This window comes from Capricornis sumatraensis, chromosome 2 (assembly GCF_032405125.1).
Source record: "Capricornis sumatraensis isolate serow.1 chromosome 2, serow.2, whole genome shotgun sequence".
Lineage (NCBI taxonomy): Eukaryota > Metazoa > Chordata > Mammalia > Artiodactyla > Bovidae > Capricornis > Capricornis sumatraensis.
Genome location: NC_091070.1, coordinates 110,850,300 through 110,872,121, shown reverse-complemented (window position 1 = coordinate 110,872,121; position 21,822 = coordinate 110,850,300). Strand labels below are relative to the sequence as shown.

Genomic DNA, 21,822 nt, shown 5'->3' with positions numbered 1-21,822 from the left:
GAAATTCACAAAACATAAAATTAGCCAGTTATTGATTTATTTTGGCTGCACATGCAACCTGTGGGATCTTAGTTCCCCCATTAGGGATTGAACCTGCACCCTCAGCAGTGAAAGTATGGAGTCCTAACTGCTGGACCACCAGGGGATTCCCTAAAGTTAGCTGTTTTAAAGTGAACAGTGGCACTTCGTACACCTATAGTGTTGTGCAACCACTGCCTCTATCTGAAAACGCTTTCATTATCCCCAAAGGAAACCTGTACGCCTTAAGAGGTTGCTCCCCGTTCCCTTTCTCCCAGCCCTTGGCAAATACCAGCCTGCATTCTGTCTCTATGGGTTTACCTATTCAAGATATTTCATGTAAATGGAATGGTGCAATGTGTGACCCTTTGTGTCTGACTTCCTTCACTTAACATAATTTTTTCATGGCTCATCTACATTAGAGCATCATAACTCCACTCCTTTTTGTGGTTGAATGATATTTCACTGTGTGGATCAAACTTTGTTATTCAGTGGTTAAGTCATGTCCGACTCTTTGCAACTCTGTGGAATGCAGCATGCCAGACTTCCCTGTCCTTCACTATCTCCCAGAATTTGCTCAAACTCATGTCCATCGAGTCGTTGATGCTATCCAACCATCTCATCCTCTATTGCCTTCTTCTCCTCCTGCCCTCAATCTTTCCCAGCATCAGGGTCGTTTCCACTGAGCTGGCTCTTTAAGTCAGGTGGCCAAAGTACTGGGACTTCATCTTCAGCCTCAGTCCTTCCAGTGAAGATTCAGGGTTAGCCCTGAGGGTCCACCTTAGCTGCATTTAAAGGATGAGTTAGGCAAGCAGGGAGGGATTTGGGAGGGCGCTGCAGGTAGAGGCTGAGCACGAGCAAGAAGGAGCAGGGGTGCCAGGGAACCGCATGCAGTGGGTGTTACTGGATCCTGAAGTATTAACTGGGGGTTTGGCCTCGGTTTTCTTGCCTATGAAACGAAGCCGTGTGTGGTGGATGGGGTTGGAGGTATTAGGGAGAGGAGAGGCTGGGATGTTATTGCGTGTTCTCAGAGTCTGGGTTGCAGATGGGACTTTTTAAAACTTGCTTTCTTTCCTCCTTCCTGGGCAGCTCCCTCCTGTATGCATCTGCCGTCATCCCTGTGGGTACCCATCTTCTTGTTTTACTCGGCACTGACTTCCCCTCTCTCTGAATTGACCTGAAATTTCTCTCACACTCTCCAGGTGGGTGACCCTGTTCATGGGGAGATTTTGATAGCAGAGATGAAGGAAAAGGCCTGGGAGTAAATCCTACTCACACCCATTCCCCAGAAGCCTTCCCTTTTTCTTAATCCTGTCTTTTGCTGATCTGGCTTGGGCAGCCTTCTGTCACCTTTTCTCCTGTGTTCTGGAGGGAAATGAGGTGGGTCAGGAAGAATCCCTCCATTCTTCTCTCCACCCTGCTTGGTACAGAGTAGAGGCCTCGTATGGCCTCTACTTAATTTCCAAGAGTACTTTGGAAATTAGGTGTTGCTGTGCCTGTCTGATGCCCCTGGCAAGGCTGGTAATTACAGACATGACAGCTGGGAACGGGCTTGGGAGAAGCGGCTTAGAATCAGCAGAGCCGAGGATATCCTGGTAATCAGGGTGGGGCAGTGAGAGGGGAGAGTGGGAAGAAGCTGGGGGCTTGAGTGGGGCGGGAGGCTTGGGGTCCCCTTCTACCACTCCACACACAGCTGGGCTTAGCACCTGCAGGAGAGAAGGAGGTGATTAGACCTCAGGCCCTGCCTCACTCTAAATGTGGAAGGAGGGAGGGGAAGAGAGAGGCTGGGGGATCCGGGAGCCTCCGAGGAAAGAGGCAGAGAGTGGGATGAGGGGTTTCGGCTGCTCTCTCAGACCTGGGTGTGGTCTAGGTTAGAGAGCGGCCATCACATAGGGGCTGAGGCCAACACGGTAGCCAAAGTGCTGGTTCCGTCTTATTTTGGGTGGGGTCTTACTTCTCACAGTGAGGTTTTGGGAACAGGGAGTGAGTGAAAGGAACTGGCTGCTCACCCTCTGTTGGAGAAAGAGGTGGGAAACTAACATTTTATTGAGCATCTATTATGTGCTTGAGTCTGTGGTATTCTGTATACATTATTTCGTTGAATCCTCCACCTTCTGAGGTTGTCACCATTATCTCCATTTTGCAGGTGAGAAAACTGAGGTTTATTTAGCAGATGAGAAAGTAGGTTTAGAGAGGGCCAGGGGCTCATCTAAGATTATGTAGCTCCTCAGAGGCTGTGCCAGGTCTGTCTGATGTCATTTCTCTTCCATTTCCCAAAGCGCTCTTTCCACCTCTCCATCCTTTTGTTTCGTTTGTTCAGGCTTGCTCATTATTGCCTTTATTCTTGAACTTGAATAGTTTCCCTGTCTCCTGAAAAGCAGACATGAGTCCAGGTGTCAGCCTGAGATGTAAAAGAAGTCTGTCCTTAGAGAGGGTGTCAGTCTGCTGGAAGAATGGGGGTCTCCTGGGTGGAACAGCTTGCTGGCACAGCCTGGGGCAGGCCTGCCGCCTGGACAGAACATTCTCGGGGGCTGGCGTCTTCCTCTCTGCTGGGTCACTTTGCACATGGGGGCTCCAGCACCGTGACCCATGGAGTCTTGTTTTGTTTGGAAGGGCCTGGCTCTCCCTGGAGAGTTTTCTAGCAACCCCCTAACAGTATCCCTCAGATGCCAGAGAGTTTCACCAGAGAGTTCCTGGCTCCCCCACTCTGGCTAGAAGAGAAGGTGTGTCTGTGTAGGGAGTCTGGGGAGGGGCTCTGGCCTTTTAAGGAGTGGGGGTGCGCAGAAGCAGGTGCTGAGCCCGAGGAGGTGTGACTGCAGTGACTTAAAAAGCAACCGAGTATGAACAGAAGCACTTATTTTGTCACTGGCTTTCCTCCAGGATTGGGGTGGCAGATACAAGGGTTGGGGCATGTTGAGGCCCCTCCAAAAGAGTGAAAACCTCAGGTTGTGGATTTGTCAAGATGGAGGAGGTTGGTTGGTGCTTGGGCCTTTCAGCTGGCGCGGTTTTCCTAGATAAGAACCGGGTGATTTACCAGGCCAGAGGCCCTGGAATGAAGCAGGAGGAAAAGGTTTTCAGAATGGGGAGACCCGGGTCTGCCACCCCTGCCCCTAGTCACACTGCGTCTTGCACCTTACTGCTTCTGCCACACAAACCGGCCTTTGTTGCCCATGTCCCCACGTCACAGCTCTTCCCATCCACATGCAGATCTAAGGTGGCTGACTTCTCATCCTGAGAAACTGCTTTCTACTCCCCCTGACTCCACCCCGAGGCGGCGGCTGGGTGAGCAGGCTTTGTAGGTCTCAGGGTCAGGGACGGTTGGGGCCCACCTCAGAGAGCAGGCTGAGAAGAGGGCGAGGTGTGGCCTCTGGGTCAACCCAACTTGTCTGCCCCCCATGGTCCACCTTCTCCTGGCCCTGAGGACAACTCATGGGGCCCGCTTTCCTGCCTGACTCTTCCACAGCTTACCTGGTGGGCATGCAGGGGTTGGGCCTTTGCTCCAGCTGAGGGAGGAAGAAGTCCAGATCCTGGTGGGTGGGAATTAGGGGGCTGCTCATGGGTGAGAATTAAACAGAGGATCCAGCCGCCTGGAAGCCCTGCTTCCCTTCTCAACAGCTCAGCATCCGACTCCCTTCTGGCCTACCCCTGGGAGAGATGCCAAAGGGATTACTCACCCTTTCTGCCCCATGCTGTATCCTCCCACCCAGGGTTCCCTTCCAGAGGGACTGGGAATGGGTCTGGGGGAGTCAGGGAATGGACCGCTGCGGTGTGTGTGCAACATGCGTGTACTTGTGTGCAGTGCGTTGGGAGCAGGGCTTTGAGCGGTGGGGTGGGGGTGGGGGTGCTGGCGAGAAAGCGGAGCAGGTCTCTACAGAACCTGCCTGGCCAGGGCGGGTGGAGCTGGGTGGGGCAGTCAGGAGCCATTCCAGGTTTCCGAGGGGGAATATGAGTGTGGGGGTGCACGTGCGTGTATCTGTGTTCAAGTGTGTTTGTGGACTTGGAGGGTACTCAGCCTCCCCCTTGCTTTAGATAGAGGGAAGTGAGGGAAATAGATGGAGAAAGGCCTGCCTCTGGCTCCACCAGCTCCTTTCAGCTAGAACGCCAGCTCAGGTATCCTGGCCAGGAGCCCAGTCTGAGGCTCCCCCGCCGCCCTCCCCGGCAGGCTCCTTGCACCAGGGTCTGGTGGTGAACAGCCGCATGGGCTGTCTGGGTGACCCAAGCATGGGCCTTTCCCTGCTACTCAGCCCAGGGAGGAGAGGGATCCTGCCCCCTGCCCTAGGGCTCTCAGGATGGTGAGCTCATGTCTGGGGCTGCCCTGGGAGAGTGCCGGGTTTATAGGGCGGGGGCAGGGCTCAGTGCCAGCTTTTGGACTCTTGGGTCCAGCTCTTTCTTACCCTTCGGCCCACTGAGATCCAACTGTTCTCTCTGGCCCCCTGGACGGTATTGTCACTTAAGGACACTGTTTTTTTCAGGGTACAGGAATGAGGGCTGGGGGCGAAACCCCCTTGTGGTCTAGGGCTTGGGGCTGGTCCTGGCCCACTCTGTGTCTCAGCTGTTTTTGTGGTAGAGAGAACCCAGCATGGGCCTTCTGGGATGGAGGGCTTGTCCCCGGTGCACAGCTACATGGGAATGACCAGGAAACGTGGAGATCCTCAGGCAGGAGTGGTTGCTGGGTGGGCAAGGGAACTACCTCTTTAGGGCAAGGGGCTCTTCAGTCTCAACTGTCTCAACAAGCTGAGGCCTGTCCAGTCTCTGTCTCCATGTCACTAGAGAGAAGAAGGGACAGGCAGAAGCCAGTGAATTCTCTCCTGTCCTGGCCATCTTCTAGTCTTGGCTATTTCAAGAACCGGAGTCTGGAAGGAGTGCCAGGGAGGGACCTGGTCTCACTCTGAGAGGAGCACGTCCGAGTCACAGTGTCAGTGAGGTCTTTCTAACAAAGAGGCCAGAAAGGGCTGCCTCAGATGCAGTACCAGGAGTGAGTGCCCTTTTTTCTCTGGGCCCTACCTTTTCATCTGTGAAGCTTGGGGTCGCACCTTGGAGGGCCTCTTCTGCGTTAGTGCTGGAGTCTACCAAGAGTTGCGTGGGTCAGCCCACTGTTCCTCCTGTGGTGGTTAGGGTGAGCATGGGGAATGATGCGGGCGCGGTCAGAGGCCCTGGCACCTCCCTCTCCTCCGTGTGAGAGTGTTAGGGGCTGCCTCCCCCAATCCCAACACCAGACACCTCCTGTGTCCACCAGTGTCTGAGAGGGCGGCCTGGATTGAGCATGCCCGTGAGACTCGGAGCGATGTGGCAAGGGGAGGACCAAGCTGGACAGTCAGCTGTGACTTGGAAACTGCCCTGCCTCCTACTAGCTGATGTCTTGGCAAGGGGCTCCGTCTCTGTGGACAGACATCTAGCTCCTTGGATACCGGGCTGGGAGGCGGGCCTTCTGGAGGGTGGGCATCCAGCATTTTGGGTGGAACTCACATTGATATCCTTGGACACTGAGGCTGTGGTGGGGGACGCTTAGGGAGCCATGAGGCTGGGGGCCAACATGGCCACACCTCCCATGGGTTTTAGTGGGGAGACGGGTGCACGGTACATGCAGTAAGACGTAGGTTCTTAAAAACAGACACTTAAAAAAAATTGAAGTATAGTTGATCTGCACTGCTGTGTTTGTTAGTGTTAGATGTGCAGCACAGCGATTCAGTCTTTTTGAAGGCTGCAGGAGCCAGAGACCTTTCGTGGGCAAGGGTCCACAGACAACTCTGCAGGAGGGGTCTGAAGGGGTGATCACGTCCATTTCCTTGCATCCAGGCAGGACCACCCTTCCCCTGTCCTGGGCTGAGGAGAGGAAGGCCATTTGTTTAAAAGATGGTCCGACCAGAGTGCTGCCCCTGTCAGAGGAGAACTTTTGGCCTCCTGTCCTCTTCCTCTTCCTCTTGCCCGCTGCAGCTGGAAGTTCATTCTGGACTCCTCTGCGAGGGCCTTCCGTGGCAGCACTGGTCTGGAGCTCCCCGGCCTGTCTTCCGGGTGCGTATCTGTTCTGTCCCTCCCCACCCTTCTCCGCCTGGTTGCCCTGCCCCCACTGCTTTCCCCAGCCCCGTCCGGGTCGGGTCGTCATCACTGCCTTCTTTCCCCACTCCTGAAAGGAGCTGGGACCAGTGGTGTGGTGGCCTAGAGCAGTGGGGAGAGGTGGTGGCCAGAGCCGCCCGCCTTCTGGTCCTCAGCCCGCGCCTGGCCAGAGGCTGCCGAGTCTGTGTCCAAGGTCCCACCCACCTAGGCTGCTCCTCCGAGTGGGGCAGTGGGGATGGGTCTAGTCTTGGTCTGCCTTTTGGCCAACACCAAGCCCTCCCATGCCTCCCAGTCTACCCAGGGCCTTACTCCCTCTGCCTGTTGCCAGGTTCTGAGTGTATTTTTTCCAAAGGCCGCTGATTGTTTCCTGAAGAAACCTGATCCCAGAGCTTATACAAAAGCTGGGGCCGCCAGAGGAGAAACCCCATTCTCTCCCGCTCTGTCCCTACCCCCCCACCTCCATAACCTCTCTCGCTTTGGATGCTGGGTATGGGTTCCAGGACCTGGCTGCCATCACCTAGGCAACGGGGGGCTTTGGTTGCCATGGTGATCAATGTGGGAGAAGCTGGGCAGCAGGGACAAAAGCCCCCACATTTCTCCCCCCGGTCCTCACCCCAGTCCTCATGGGATGATACTGAGACACATTCCATTAATTTTATTTCTGAAAGGCCTTTGGAGGGGAGAAGGGTCTCCTTTTTGTGACAGACTTTCTCTTCCTTCCCTCACTCCTCTCTGGCCTGTTTTTAACCCCAGATAATCCATGGTTGGCCTGAGCAGGGGGCCGAGTCACTGTGTTTTTGTGTCTGAGGTGGGGTTGGGGGCATGGTGAAAAGCAGTGGAACATATTCCCTTTTACAGCCTCCCACCCTTTAAACCAGGGCCCTCCCTGCCCTGGACGAAGTCCGGACTTCCCTCCCAGTCCGGGTCCGTCCTGCCTCCCATATTTCCACTTGTTGATCCCATCCAGTGATCCCCTCCCCCACCCTCTTCCCTGGGAATGCTGCCCACCTGGGAGACCCTCCAAACCCCTGACTCCTGGGTCCGATTAAACAAGGGGAACTTCTGCCCTTCTTGTTTCTCAACCTAAGTCCCTCCCCGTAGCCTCTCCAGTGCTTGGGTTAGATTCCTGGGGTGCTCCATGAGACAGCAGGCAAAGGTCTCAGAAACTGGGTTCGTTTTGGCCTGTCTGTTTGGAAGGGGAGGGAGCAGCATGTTTGGGTGCTTTCTGAATACCTTGAGTTGGGTTGGTAGGAGGGGGAGAAGCAGGCCAGGGGAGCCAGGTTTATGTTGGGCCTTTAATCAGCAGCTGGGAGGAAGGTAGGGAGCTCTAGGCTGGAACAGTTTAGAACAAAGGGTTGGGAGGGGACTGGCACCCTGTCTGGTTTGAAATTTATCTGTAGGGGAAGCACAATGGCATCAGCTTCCCTCCTGGCTGTGTTTGAAGTGGTGGTTCTGATCTGCTGTGTATGTGTGAGTGTTTGTGTGTGTGACTTTAGTTGTACAAGCAGCAAGATTTATTTATACCACCTTTTTCCCAAGTCTCAGAGGAAGTGTCTGGGGATTGGAGCAGGAGTGACCGTGAAGTCAGATTGTATTAATTGCTTAACTTATTACTTGCTGAGCAGTTTGTTAAAGTACTTATTTTATCCCCAGTATACTTAACAACAACCCCATGAGGTGTTGATGTAAAAGATCATTTCCCCTGTTTTACCAATGAGCCTACCAGGCTGCCAGGAACAGCAAAGTTAAGTAACTTGCGCATGAACACACAGCTCCTCAGTGGGAGAGTTAGGTTTTAAACTCAGATACTCGGGGGGCAAATCCCAGGCTCTTTTTGCTGTTGACTCCTCTGGCAGATGTGAGAATTCAGAGAGTCTGGGTTATTGTGTCTCTGTCTAGACTCGAGGCCATGGCAGTCCTTTTCCTCTTAATTTTTCCACTTCCCTCACCCTGTCACCCACGTGTTCTCTTTGAACCTCCTGGTGAAATTGAGTTTGTAGGAGGAAGACCAGAAAGAATGGGCTGAACCACAGCAGGAGAGATACAGGCGATGTGTCTGAACTATATCAGGGAATGGGTTCTTGGGAGATGGGGTAGAGGAGTCCAACATAAGTTGCAGGTAAGAAGGTGAATAGGGCCTTGTTTGTGGCGAAGGTCTCTAGAAGGGTTTAGGGTGGGTGGGTGAAGACGTCGTCTCCGTTGCCTGAGGGTGTCTGTGTCGTATACTTGTCTTGATGTGGGGCTACGGACAAACGTCACCAGGCCATGGAGTGTCTCCACATACCTCTGTGAGGAAGATGAATGAATGGAGGTAGCATTTATTTCATCCCCCTCAGTGTTTGCAGTTTCCCCGAGAGTCAGGCGGTGTCAGTTCCTAGCTGCGTGCCGATGGAGAGGTGGAGGCTGCAAGTCCGTACCAATCATGGTTCTTATTCTCAAGTCACTGATGGTTCAGTTTGGTTGGAGAAAAGTTAACAGCTACATAAGGCAAATTCATTTTAGTTCTTAGCAGAATCGACCTCGTGGTAGCACTTGGCTTGGCTGATTTTATTCCCACCTTGGAACAGTAATTCTTGGCTGCACAAGAGCCCGCTCTTCGGGTCTCCTTGCTCCTCTGGCCTCATGGCCTCAGCCCCTTTGCCTGTTCTGTGTCCTCGGACGTGTTTACATGTTGGGGTTCAAAGGGACCCCCTATTTAACCCTCTCACTGGGTGATCTCATTCGTTCCCTTGACCTTGCACACCATCCATACCTCCAGCTCAGACTCTTTTCTGAGTCTAGCTCCTCTGACACTCAGCTGCCTGTTTAACTGCCTGTCTCACAGGCATGAACTCAGCATGCCGGAAACCAAACTCACCAATTCCTCCCCAGCCTTCCCACCTGAAATGGCACTGCCACCTCCTCTCACACTCAGGCCAGAGATCTTGGTGCTCCCCTCTCCCTCAGCCAGTCCAGTTAAGTCCTGCTGGTCTTGCCCAGCATATGTCACGAATGTGACCATTTCACACCTCGTGTGCTGCTCTGCCCCATCACTGCAGTCACCTCCTTCCTTGTCTCCCTGCTTCTGCCTTCCCTTCTTTCCAGTCTCTGTCTGGAGACCTAAAACCCTTCCCAGGCTTCCCACTGAATTAACCTAGCTCTTCCTGCAACCTGGGGCTTCCCCAGTGGCTCAGCAGTGAAGGATCCGCCTGCAGTGCAGGAGTCACAGGAGACGCGAGTTCGATCCCTGGATCGGGAAGATGCCCTGGAGAAGGGCATGGCAACCCACTCCAGCATTCTTGCCTGGAGACTTCCCTGGACAGAGGAGCCTGCTGGACTGTGGTCCATGGGGTCGAAAAGAGTCTGACATGACTGAGCAACTTAGTATGCGCGCACTCTTTCCCTCACCCCTGGGGTTTGCAATGCCCCGACCCCTGGCCACCTCTTCAGCGTCACCTTCCATTGCCTCTCCCCCCCTCATACCCAGTTGGCTCCACTGGGCCACCCAACTCTCGGCCGCCTTTGGCCTTCCTGTGGGTGGCTGTCTGCTCTGCAGGCTTTCTCCTCCACTCTACCTGCTTAGCCCCTGTGCTCCTTCAGGCTTAGTTGTTGTTTTCTCAGATTTTCCAGAACCACTCAGTTTAAAGGAGCCCTGCTCCCCAGACTTGTCTGTCATACTGTCCTTGTCCTTCTCCTTTCATCTCTGATGTAGTTAGTTGTTTCTATGCACCTGTTTACATACACCAACCCTGCTGGGCTGTGAATCTGGGGTTTCTTCCCCACTGTGCTCAGGACTTGGCAGGGGATATGGTTTCCTGATGGGGCCTAAGCAAGAGGTGACGACTCAGTGAGCAAAGGTGGGGAATAACTGTTCAGTGCCCAGGGATGTACCTTTGGGTGCTGGGAGTGAAGGGGGCTTTTGTGAAGGGGTTGGGGCTGGGTTGTGAGGTGGTAAACAGGGTTGGGTGAGAGTTAGGGAGGACGGGAGACGGAGAGGTCCTCTCCTCTGCTGAACCAGAAGGTGAAAGTGTGGAAGAAAGACACTGCCCCTAGGTCCACAGTGGTCAGAGAAGCTCTTGACATTGCCTGGTTCAGGATGTCAGGTTTTTAGAGAATGGTTTCTGCTTACCTTCCCCGCCTGCCCCTCACCATGTGATCTGTAGTTTACATTCTTCACCCTGGCCATGTGAGCACATTTGTGCACGCACACAAGTCAGGCCACTTACAGACACACACAGACACACACACACACACAGCCTTAAGGGGAGCAGCCAGCTTAACCTCACAGTAACTGTGGGTATGTTTGACATACATGCCGGGGAGACAACGCCAAGAGAAGCAGCCGTAGGCAGCCCCCTGTGGGCACTCAGGCATTAAGAATGGGAGGAGATGAGAGGCCTGGGGTAGCCTCTGGACTGAAGCTAGCTGCCTCCTGCTGCGGTCTACACCGGGCCAGCCAGTTGGCCTGGCCAGAACCCACGTTCTCCAGTGTTCCTGGCTGAGAATAGGAAAGTGCTGCCCAGCTCTCGCCTGCAGGGGGTCCAGAGTTGGGTCATTCTGGGAGGACTTTGCTGTCATCTTCCCCCACCCCGGGGGCACAGTCTGGGGCTGCTCTTTCTAGGAGGCAGGGGGGGAGGAACTGGGCCCACTGGACAGAGCAGGAGCCTGGGGGGGACATTCTCAGGTGGGAGCGAGGCTCCCCTGAGCTTCCTGCGGCTGCTTCCTGGGCACGGCCTCCCTCTCTGCTCTGACCCCACAGAGAGCTCCAGCCCCACCCCAACCAGCTGCTTCCTTTCCTCAGGAGCGCCGCTTGATTTTCTCTGAGACAAGCCCACCTGTCCAGCAAAATAGAGTCCCTCAGGGTGACGGTTGATTTCCTGAAGGTGCCCCTTGGCCTGAAGAAGCCGGTGCTGAAGGAGGTGGCAGGGGGGCCCCCCAGAAGGCCCCAGCCTGTGGCCCTGGAGCGCTACAAGGCGCGGCGTTCGGACGCCATGGACACCGAGTCCCAGTACTCGGGCTATTCCTACAAGTCTGGCCACTCCCGCAGCTCCCGCAAGCACAGGTGGGTGTGCATGAGAGCTGACGCAGGTGGGGGCGCGGGGTGGGAGCACCACAGGGCCGGCGGGCTGAAGCTGGCCGCTGAGAAGCACGGGTCCTCCCCTTGACCTTCCGTGCCCGTTCCCCTGGCCTTCTGCTGCAGGGACCGCCGGGACCGACACCGCTCTAAGAGCCGAGACGGGAGCCGGGGGGACAAGTCGGTGACGATCCAGGCTCCAGGGGAGCCCCTGCTGGACAATGAGTCCACGAGAGGGGATGAGCGGGTGAGCGTCAGGGGCTGAGGTCTGGACCAGGTGTTTCCACTCGGATCTCTGGAGAAGCTGGAGGTCCATCCAAAAGGGGAAGGGACTGGAAACCTGGCCTCTTTCGACAGAGAAAGGAGGGCATTTTGGGTCATACCCCTGTTAAGGGTTCCAAGGTAGGACCTCATCTTAGTAGAATTCTGTAGAATCTTGGTAGAATTCAGAGATCCCTTTGGAAGCAGCAGCCTCCTTCATCTTTTATGGCCCATGTGACCTGGGCTGTGTAATGGGAATTGCCTCTTCTCTGGGCTCATGCCAGCCAGTTAGGGGCTGGGAGTGTGGAGTGGGAGGACGGTGGTGGGTGGGGGCTGGAGGTGTGGCAGCCCCGTTTCCCCTGGGCACTCTGGTGCCCTCTGGTGTCTGACTGTAGAATAGCACCCGCTGGTCAGAGGGAGGAGTTGATGGAGAAAGGGGAGGAAGTGAACTTGGGGAGATGGGAGGGGGTTTTCGGCTGGTTGCTCCTGCTCTGGCCTCTCTGGCCCTCTGTGTGGCCCTGGCAGGGAGGGCAGGAGGCAGCACCCAGTGCTAGAAGAGGGAAGAGGCAGGATTTGGGATGATTGAGGTGGTCCATGTATCATTCCTCCTTCTTAGGAGCATCTTACGGAGCTGGAGATCTCATGAGGCATGAGACTCTGGGGATTCCTGGGGCTTGGAAGCAGATCAGTACCTAAGGGAAATGATCTTTCTCCCTCTTTCCCAATCCCATCTTCTCCCAGAGACCTGGCCTCCTGAGTTCTTGAAGTGAGCCTGATCAGCTCTTCTGTTGGGGAGTGTGCCCAGGCTCTTGAAACTTGGAGCACACGTGTAGGTATAGTGGTTGTGGTTACTCATGGGTTTCCTGAGCTGAGACAGGCAGTGCCTCCACTTTCTGCCTTCCGTTCAGACTCCCCTTTCCTTGGGAAATGCCCATGTGGTGGGCATTCAGATGGGCCAGAAGAGTCAGCCAGGCAGACCAGCGACCCAGAGTGGCCCTGAGTCTGCACCGTGTCTCGCATGCCCTGCGCTAGTCTCTCACCTCCCCATCCCTTCTCGGTGTCCTCTCCTCTCCCCCATGCCGCCTTGGTCAGCTCACTCCCTTAACCAGATCCTCGAGTGGCCCTCCGTACTCCGAGGACAGGTACCTACTGCCTACCTACCTGGCCTTGGGCTTCCCAGGTAGTGCTAGCGGTGAAGAACCCACCTGCCAATGCAGGAGATGTAAGAGACTCAGGTTTGATCCCTAGGTTGGGAAGATTCCCTGAAGGAGGGCATGGCAACCCATTCTAGTAATCTTGCCTGGAGAACCCCATGGACAGAGGAGCCTGATGGGCTACAGTCCATAGGGTCGCAAAGAGCTGGACACGGCTGAAGCACCTTAGCACAGCACAGCATGGTTCACCCTGGCCTTGCAAGTGGGTTGCTCGAGCCTGCCTGCTTCGCCTGGAGAGTCTGACCCCAGATCCCACGCTCTGAGCAGCTCCTGGGCATCTCTCTTGGACCCTCTGTTATGAGGGTGCATGTGCAGGTTTTTCCTGGTTGGCTGATGGCATGAAGCTCTCCGAGGGCCCCGGTCTCAGATGTGCCATCCCTGCGGGGGCCAGACTCGGGCATGCAGGGAAAGTGTTAGTCTCCCAGTTGGGTCCGACTCTGTGTGACTCCGTGGACCGTAGTCCGCCAGGCTCCTCTGACAGTGGAGCTCAGTAAATACTTGGACGGCTGCGTGTGTGTTGATTTCCCTCTTTTCTCCTCTCCCTGCTTTGCTGTCTTCTTCCCACTCGCCTCTTCTCCGTGTCCCTGCCTCCTCCTCCTCCTCTTCTTCCCCATCACCACGGCCGCTCCGACCGCTCCGGCTGTAGGACGACAACTGGGGGGAGACGACCACAGTGGTAACGGGCACCTCGGAGCACAGCATCTCCCACGATGACCTCACGCGCATCGCCAAGGACATGGAAGACAGCGTCCCGCTGGACTGCTCCCGGCACCTGGGTGTCGCGGCGGGGGCTACGCTGGCCCTGCTCTCTTTCCTCACGCCTCTGGCTTTCCTGCTGCTGCCGCCACTGCTGTGGCGGGAGGAGCTGGAGCCGTGCGGGACGGCCTGCGAAGGCCTCTTCATCTCCGTGGCCTTCAAGCTGCTCATCCTGCTGCTGGGCAGCTGGGCCCTGTTCTTCCGCCGGCCCAAGGCCGCTCTGCCCCGCGTCTTCGTGCTGCGCGCCCTGCTCATGGTGCTCGTCTTCCTGCTCGTCGTGTCCTACTGGCTCTTCTATGGTGTCCGCATTCTGGACGCCCGCGAGCGCAGCTACCAGGGCGTGGTGCAGTTTGCCGTGTCGCTGGTGGACGCCCTGCTCTTTGTGCACTACCTGGCCGTGGTCCTGCTGGAGCTGCGCCAGCTGCAGCCGCAGTTCACGCTCAAGGTCGTGCGCTCCACCGACGGGGCCAGCCGCTTCTACAACGTGGGCCATCTCAGGTGCAAGCGCGTGGGGACAGGCAGCCCGGCCTGGGGCGGGGGCGGAGGGGGCTGCAGGGCACAGGGCGGCGGGGTGTGATGGCGGGGCCGGAGGTGGTGCGCTCGGAGGACTGGGTGGGCAGTTGTGTGCTCTGCACATTCAAGGTTTTCGATAGTGTTTGCTGCTTGAGGGGTCCTGGAGCAGATAGGGTGGGAGTTAGGAGCTGGGAGTGAATAGATGAACAGAGATTGGGGATCTTACAGAGGGATGGACCAAAGAGGAGATAGGTGTGATTCTTTGGAATCACCGCGTTTCTAGCTCTTGGAGGTGCAGCCTCTTGAGAGGACTCAGATGAGCTGGCAAGAGGAAGGGCCCCCCAGGGAAAAGATAAGGAGGAAGATTCTTCGGCCCCCCAGACTTGTGGGCAGGGTGCCCCCCCCCGCCCCGGCCACCCAGATTATCATTAGTCCTGCAGGGAATCTTCAGGGGAATGCTGGAGGGGAGGAGGTGACCCCTGGCTGGGGATCCGGGCCCGGTGCCCTTGCTCCCCTGGGCTTCAGCACAGCAGGGAAGGAGTAGCAGGCCCAGCCCTGGGGAAGGCTTAGGGCTCTGGTGAGTAGACCGCAGTCCCCGAGCCAGGCTTCCTGGAAGCAGCTTGTCCCTGCCCTCTGTCCTGCCTGCCCTGCTGACCCGCCCTGCTGTGTCCCTCCCCCGCGCCCCTTGTCTGTCTTCTCTGCCTGCCCGTCCTGCCGTCTCCCCCGCAGCATCCAGCGTGTGGCAGTGTGGATCCTGGAGAAGTATTACCATGACTTCCCTGTCTACAACCCTGCCCTCCTCAACCTGCCCAAGTCCGTCCTGGCCAAGAAAGTGTCTGGCTTCAAGGTGTATTCCCTCGGAGAGGGTGAGCGGCCCTGCTCCTTGGCCTCCTGGTCTCCTCCCAAGCAGGACTCCCAAGTTCCTGCCTCCCGCTTCTCTTTCACCCTTCTTCCCGTGCTTTCTCCTTCCTCAGACTGTGTCCCAGCCCCTCCCGTTCTGTCCTCTCCCTCCACACCAGGTGGCTGGTTTTAGCTGCTGATTCTGCTCTCTTTCCCTTTATGCTACCGTGCGTCCCCTTCCTCTGGCTCCGCTGTGTCTGCCCTTCAGCCCTCGCTCTCGGAGGCCCGACCCTCCCGCACTGGGGAGGAGCCCGTGGGGGACTCCTGCCCTCTGGCGCCCTCCTTGAGGCCTTCCTGTGGGCCTCGCCCAGACGTCGTGGCCAGGAGGGCTGGGAAAGGGAGGTGTTCCTGGGGGGTGGACATGGCTTCCTCTGGACATGTCGGGGGGCTGGCCCCAGACTTCCTGGAGTGGGAATCAAGGCGGCGCTCTGAAGGGACCAACCTCTCTCTCTCCTGCTTCTGCACAGAAAACAGTACCAACAACTCCACGGGTCAGTCCCGAGCTGTGATCGCAGCGGCGGCCCGCAGGCGGGACAACAGCCACAACGAGTACTACTACGAGGAGGCCGAGCATGAGCGGAGGGTGCGCAAGCGGAGGGCCAGGTGGGTCTCGGGGAGGAGTGGGGCTGTGTGGGGCTGCTGGGAGGCTGGGGAGAGGAGCGCCACCTGGCTTCTGCAACCGATGGTGATGTGGATGGGATGTGTGCGTTCGTTTTCTGGTGCTGCCTTAATAAGTCACCATGAACTGGGTGCTGTGAAACAGCTCACACTTACTGTCTTGCAGTCCTGAGAGTCAGGCACAGGTGAGCTGAAAGCGAGAACAAATCTAGTTTTAGCCTGGGTCCCCTTCCAAGCTCACTGGTTGCTGGCAGAATCAATTCCTGGTCACCTGGACCCATAGGCAGTTTTCCTTGAGGCCAGCAAGACCAGGTCTCTGACTTCTGCCACCAGCTGGAGAGAACTCCACTTCAAAGGGCTCGTGATGAAGACTACCTGCAGGGTAACCTCCTTATTTTAAAGTCAGCCAACTTGACACGTTCATTACCTCTGCAAAACATACCAAGATTATTGGATAACCAGGGGACTGGGATCTGGTGGGGGTGGATGGGGCCTTTGAGTTCTGCCTGCACCGTGGGGCAGGGACCGTTAAAGCCCGTGAGCCTCCCTGGCAGTGGCAGGGGCTGAGGCTGGACCAGTCCTCCTTCCAGTAGATCTTGGAGGCATGCTCAGCAGATGGTACATTTTCCCTGCAAAAAATGAGGCTCTAGTGCCCATATCTTGGTAAATTCTTAAACACTGTCCTCATGCTTCCTTTTTCCCTGTTCACATTGTTATGTGAGTGCTGTTCATGCCTGAAGATTCTTTCTTGGTGTCGACTGCTTGCCAGGGCCCTTCACCTGTTGGTATTTCTACAGGGGAGGAACGGAGGGTCTTGGGACTCTGCCCTTCCTCACACGTGACCTCCAGGCTTTGAAGGAGGAGGGGAGCCCTGACCCTGTTCCTTTTTTTTTTTTTTAGTTTCTTAAAAAGTTTTCTTTTAATTGGAGGAAAATTGCTTTATAAATTGTGTTGGTGTCTGCTGTACAACAGTGCAAATCAGCCATCAGTTCAGTCTGTCAGTCGTGTCCGACTCTTTGCGACCCCATGGACTGCAGCACACCAGGCTTCCCTGTCCATCACCAACTCCCAGAGCTTGCTCAAACTCATGTCCATCGAGTCGGTGATGCCGTCCAACCATCTCATCCTCTGTCATCTGCTTCTCCTCCTGCCTTCAATCTTTCCCAGCATCAGGGTCTTTTCCAAGGAGTCAGGTGGCCAAAGTATTGGATTTTCAGGTGTACTGGAGTTTCAGCTTCAGCATCAGTCCTTCCAGTGAATATTCAGGACTGATTTCCTTTACAATTGACTGGTGTGATCTCCTTGAGGGACTTTCAAGAGTCTTCTCTGACACCGCAGTTGAGAAGCATCAATTCTTCAGTGCTCAGCTTTATAGCTCAACTCTCACATCCATACATGACTACTGGAAAAACCATAGCTTTGATTTATATGGACCTTAGTTGGCGAAGGTAATGTTTCTGCTTTTTAATATGCTGTCTAAGTTGGTCATACGGACATGGGTTTGGGTGGACTCTGGGAGTTGGTGATGGACAGGGAGGCCTGGCATGCTGTGGTTCATGGGGTTGCAAAGAGTCAGACACGACTGAGTGACTGAACTGAACTGAACTGAAGTTGGTCGTAGCTTTTCTTCCAAGGAGCAAGTGTCCTTTAGTTTCATGGCTGCAGTTACCATCTGCAATGATTTTGGAGCCCAAGAAAATAAAATCTGTCACTGTTTTCATTGTTTCCCCATGAAGTGATGGGACCGGATGCCATGATCTTACTTTTTTGAATGTTGAATTTTAAGCCAGCTTTTTCACTCTCCTTTTTCACCTTCATCGAGAGGCTCTTTAGTTCCTCTTCACTTTCTGCCATAAAGTGATTTTTCATTTCTGCCAGAAGGTGCATAGAGTGGCAGAGATCAGCTATAATCGTGCATATATCGCCTCCCTCCTCTCCCGCTAGCCCGCCCTCTAAGTTGTCAGGGAGCTCCAGGCTGGCTTTCCTGGGTTATAGAGCACTTTCTCGCCAGCTATCTGTTTTATGCATGGCAGTGTGTATATGTCAGTTCGTCCCACTCTTTCCTCTCTCCAGTGTGTCCATAAGTTATTCTCTATATCTGCATCGTCATTCCTTCCATGCAAATAGACTCATCAATACCGTTTTCTAGATTCGATATATATACATTAATATACTTTATTTGTTTTTCTCTTTCTGACTTACTTCACTCTGTATAACAGGCTCTAGGTTTATCTACCTCACTAGAACTGACTCAAATTCATTCTTTTTTATGGCCGAGTAATATTCCATATATGTATATACACACACACACACACACACACACACACACACACATACATACCCTATCTTTATCTCTGTTGATGGACAAATAGGTGGCTTCCATGTCCTAGTTATTGTATCTACTAGTGTATACTGTGAACAGTGGGGTGCATATATCTTTTTGAATTACAGTTTTTCTCAGGGTATTCACCCAGTAGTGGGGTTGTTGGATCATATGGTAGTTTTATTTCTAATTTTTAAAGGAATCTCCATACAGTTCTCTGTAGTGGCTATATCACTCTACATTCCCACCAGTAGTGCAGGAGGGTTCCCTTTTCTCCAGCATCTGGTCCTGTTTTTACACGAGGCTGCAGTAGATGAAGATTAGCAGCCCCATTTCTGTGACATTGCAGCAAGTCTCCAGTTGCCGTGGGAAGGAAGCTGGAAAAGTTCCCTGCCTCCTCTGCCTTCTGCCTTGACCATGATCTCTGGACCTCCTGGGCTGCTGCTACCATAGGGGACCCTTTCCTTCCCCATTACCTTGGTTGTAGCCAAGAGAAAACTTTTCCCCTTGGTTCACCTAAGACAAAGGGATCTTTTCTAAAGGAACTTTATTGAGCCCCTCAGGGAGGCCAAAGAATAAACAGAGATACGGCAGAATTACCCAGATCCGCGTGTGTCCTTGGCCCAGAGCCCTATCCTAAGCTACTTGAAGCCCCAGGTTCCTGGGTTTCCCCAGTACTGGTGTTTGTTTGCACGTCTCTATACTTTTAATGTAAATGGGCTTCTTTCTCCGGCTTCCATCTTACAAACATATTTTTGAGACTGACTCTGTCTGTATATCTGGTTTGTTGCATCTTATTGCTGTCTAGCACTCAGAGAATACTTTCAACATCCTGACCAGTGTTTGGATGATAGTCATTTGCCTACGGAGGAGCCTGGCAGGCTACAGTCCATGGGGTCACAAAGAGTCGGACACAACTAAGTGACTAACACACACACACATACACACACACATTTGCCTAATTTTTTTCCATTTTGATGAATAAATAGTATCCTATTAACATTTAATTTTCTTGGTACTGTCTAGTAACAGCGTCATCTTTTTCCAGCCTTTCAGGTCTCTTATGAATTATTTGTTCACTTCTTTGCCCATTTTCTATTGTGTTCTTACCTTTTCCTTCTTGATTTGTAGCACATTTTTTTGCCTTACCTTTGCCCACCCCAGGTGTTAGTTAATGTTGCTCATGCTATCACGGTTGAATAGACATGTGTGATTTTGATGTAGTTATATGTAATAATGTTTCACTCACTGAAGTGCAGTTCAGGGGGGCTCATTTAGAAGGCTTTTTCTAGGGTTTGATCCATAGTTGTCTCTCTCTTTGACACTGGATTGTCCTCTATGGGTCCCGGGCTGGGCTCACTGAGCTCTACAGCTGTTTCCTACTTCTAGAGGGGTGAAGACCCTCTGCCTCCCACCCATACACGTGCATTCTCATATGCACAAACGCAGCCTCCAAAGCCTGGTTCTTGAGTCCAGATGAGAGCCTATAGCTTCAGGCAGAGCACAAAGGCCTGACCTCTCTCAGGCTGCTGGAGGGCTGAAGTCGGGGGGAAGATGAGAGGTGGGAGCCTGGTCCGCACCCCTTGTCTCCCCTAGGCTTGTGGTGGCAGTGGAGGAGGCCTTCACCCACATTAAGCGGCTGCAGGAAGAGGAGCAGAAGAACCCCAGGGAGGTGATGGACCCCCGGGAGGCAGCCCAGGCCATCTTCGCATCCATGGCCCGCGCCATGCAGAAGTACCTGCGCACGACCAAGCAGCAGCCTTACCACACCATGGAGAGCATCCTGCAGCACCTTGAGTTCTGCATCACGCATGACATGACGCCCAAGGTCGGCCCCCTGCCCCCAGCATCCTCTCTCTCTCCCCGACTCTGGCCCTTCCCTTCTGCTTCCTCTCCCTGATTCTTTCGCTTCCTTCCCTTTCCTCCATCCCTCTCCTGTCCCTACCTCCTTACAGTCTCCCATCTCTACTCCACCTGCTCCATCTCTGAATGGGGTAGCATTCTTAGGTGCTGAGAAGAGGGAATTCGGCGACCATTTGGGGGAATAACTGAGACCTATTTCTCCTCTCTGTAGAGGTTCCAGAATTTTCAGATCCAAATCCCACCAGACGTGGTTTGCTCCATGCTCTCTTTGAGCCAGTTCCGCCGTTCAGTTCTGTGGCCAGCTTCCTAGAATTGCCTCCCCTGAGCCATCTTTGGGGAACAGGTCACTACAGATGTTGCACTTCAACTGTGATGCCTCTAGCTTTCTGCTGGTGCAGCTCGGCTGAGTGCTACCCACTCGAGCAGGACGGAGAGAAAGGAGTACAAGGGAGGGCTTTCCTGGGTCATAGCAGGTACCTGGGAAGAGCAGGGGATGTGGGGGTCAGGAGAGTCAGTCCCAGACCTGACCCTGCTGAGCCACACCACCTCTGTGGGATCCTGCTCCTGCACTGATAAACCAGGGTCCCAGGCAGATGATCTCAGGCCCTTTCCTGCTCTAACACTCTGAGATCGTATGCATAGAGTGAGCTTGGGACATCTTGTTGGTCTTTGGAAGCTTTACCCCCAGAGGGGTAAAGGGGAGGTGGGTAGGTGGGAGGGAAAATTTCCTGAGATGTCCCCTCTCGCTTCCTCAGGCCTTCCTGGAGCGGTACCTGGCAGCTGGACCAACCATCCAGTATCACAAGGAACGCTGGCTGGCCAAACAGTGGACACTTGTGAGCGAGGAGCCGGTAACCAATGGGCTCAAGGATGGCATTGTTTTCCTCTTGAAACGCCAGGACTTCAGCCTGGTGGTCAGCACCAAGAAGGTCCCATTCTTCAAACTCTCCGAGGAATTTGTGGACCCCAAGTCGCACAAGTTTGTCATGAGGCTGCAGTCCGAGACCTCAGTGTGACTGCAAGAGCAGGGGGACTGGGAGGCGTGGGGGGCCCCTGCGGTGGCGGTGGGGGCGTGCCTCCCAGGCCCTGCCACGCCCCCGCAGCCCTTCTTCCTCTTGCTCTAGTGTTTTTTACTTGAATTACCCCCCTCCCCCTCCTGTCTCCGCCCCCATCCTTACTACCCCCATGCAAACCTGGAGAGACCATCCTGCTGTCAACAGTGCCTGGGACGTCCCCCTCCCTCCTCCCACCCCTCACTTTTGTGTCACTCCGGGCCCTGCAGGAATCAGTGCCTCTCACCCTCTCCTTTCCCTGCCAACAGTCTCTTCTGGAAGGGCCCGGCAGAGCCCCACTTGAACCCAGGTTCTTATAGCAGTTCTCTCCAGTGGTTCCCCAAAGGATTTCTCTGGGCTGCGGGGGCACAGATCTGACTCCAGAGAGCCATAGTGCCAAACCCCCTGAGCAGCGCTGCCCGCAGCCTCCTGGTGGCAGATGGACCTGCTCCCCCGTTCGCTCACCCCACCTGAGCAAACCCGGAATTCTTAAGCAGGGACCCCCCGTGTCCTCCCACACAGCCCGAGTTGGAGCCTCCCCACCAGGGTTGTTTGCTTCCAGCTCTTTGAACCTCTTCCCCATCCACATATTCAGAGCAGGGGAAGTTCCTGGGCCCTGGGGGCCAGTACCTTTCTTCCACGGGGCCTTTCCTAGGCAGCCCCTTGGGGAAGGTCGGGAGAGAGCCCCGTGAACATCGCTGAGCACTACCCTCTGAACTGCCCACACCTTTACTCCCACCGTGCTGGGGTGGGTCTCCCCCTTCCTGGCGAAGGGTGCCACGTAGATTTCTGTACAGATTTAGTGGCTTGGCTGGACCCTGACCCACCCCAGTGGTCTCAGACAAACGTTTTTCTTTTCTTCACCAGCCGCCCCCCATTGTGCTGTCTCTTCTCTCAGCTCCAGAGACCTATTGCCTCATCTCTTTTTGGGGGGGTAGCCAGCAGCTCCTCCTCATCCCCTGCCTTAAGTCCACTTCTTTGCCTCAGGGGTCTCTTCTCCTTGGCTGGCCAGGGTCCTCCCCCGCCCCATTCCCTCTCTGCCTGGTTTTCTGGGCTCTGGTCTCCTTCTATAATGGGACGAGGGACCAAGATTGCTGCCTTTGTTGGGTACTTAGCCCCTCACCCCATTTAGCTTCCATAGTTTTTGCACCCAATTTGAATTCTTGAGAGGTTTACTCTCATTTTGAGCAAAAGTTG

The 21,822-nt window shown here is 54.7% G+C and overlaps 1 protein-coding gene across 2 annotated transcripts; it reads left to right on the top strand.

Annotated features, from left to right (window-relative positions):
* Positions 1 to 11,042: 11,042 nt before the first annotated feature.
* Positions 11,043 to 20,589, top strand: VANGL2 (VANGL planar cell polarity protein 2). Of its 2 annotated transcripts, none has more exons than XM_068966561.1 (7): positions 11,043 to 11,113; positions 11,252 to 11,372; positions 13,247 to 13,854; positions 14,599 to 14,739; positions 15,244 to 15,372; positions 19,307 to 19,538; positions 20,329 to 20,589. In XM_068966561.1, the coding sequence occupies exons 1-7, from the start codon at positions 11,043 to 11,045 to the stop codon at positions 20,587 to 20,589; spliced, it is 1,563 nt and encodes a 520-aa protein (XP_068822662.1). The 2 variants fall into 2 exon arrangements, with proteins under 2 accessions (XP_068822662.1, XP_068822661.1); XM_068966560.1 differs by having other exon boundaries at positions 11,252 to 11,378.
* The last annotated feature ends 1,233 nt before the right edge of the window (positions 20,590 to 21,822 follow it).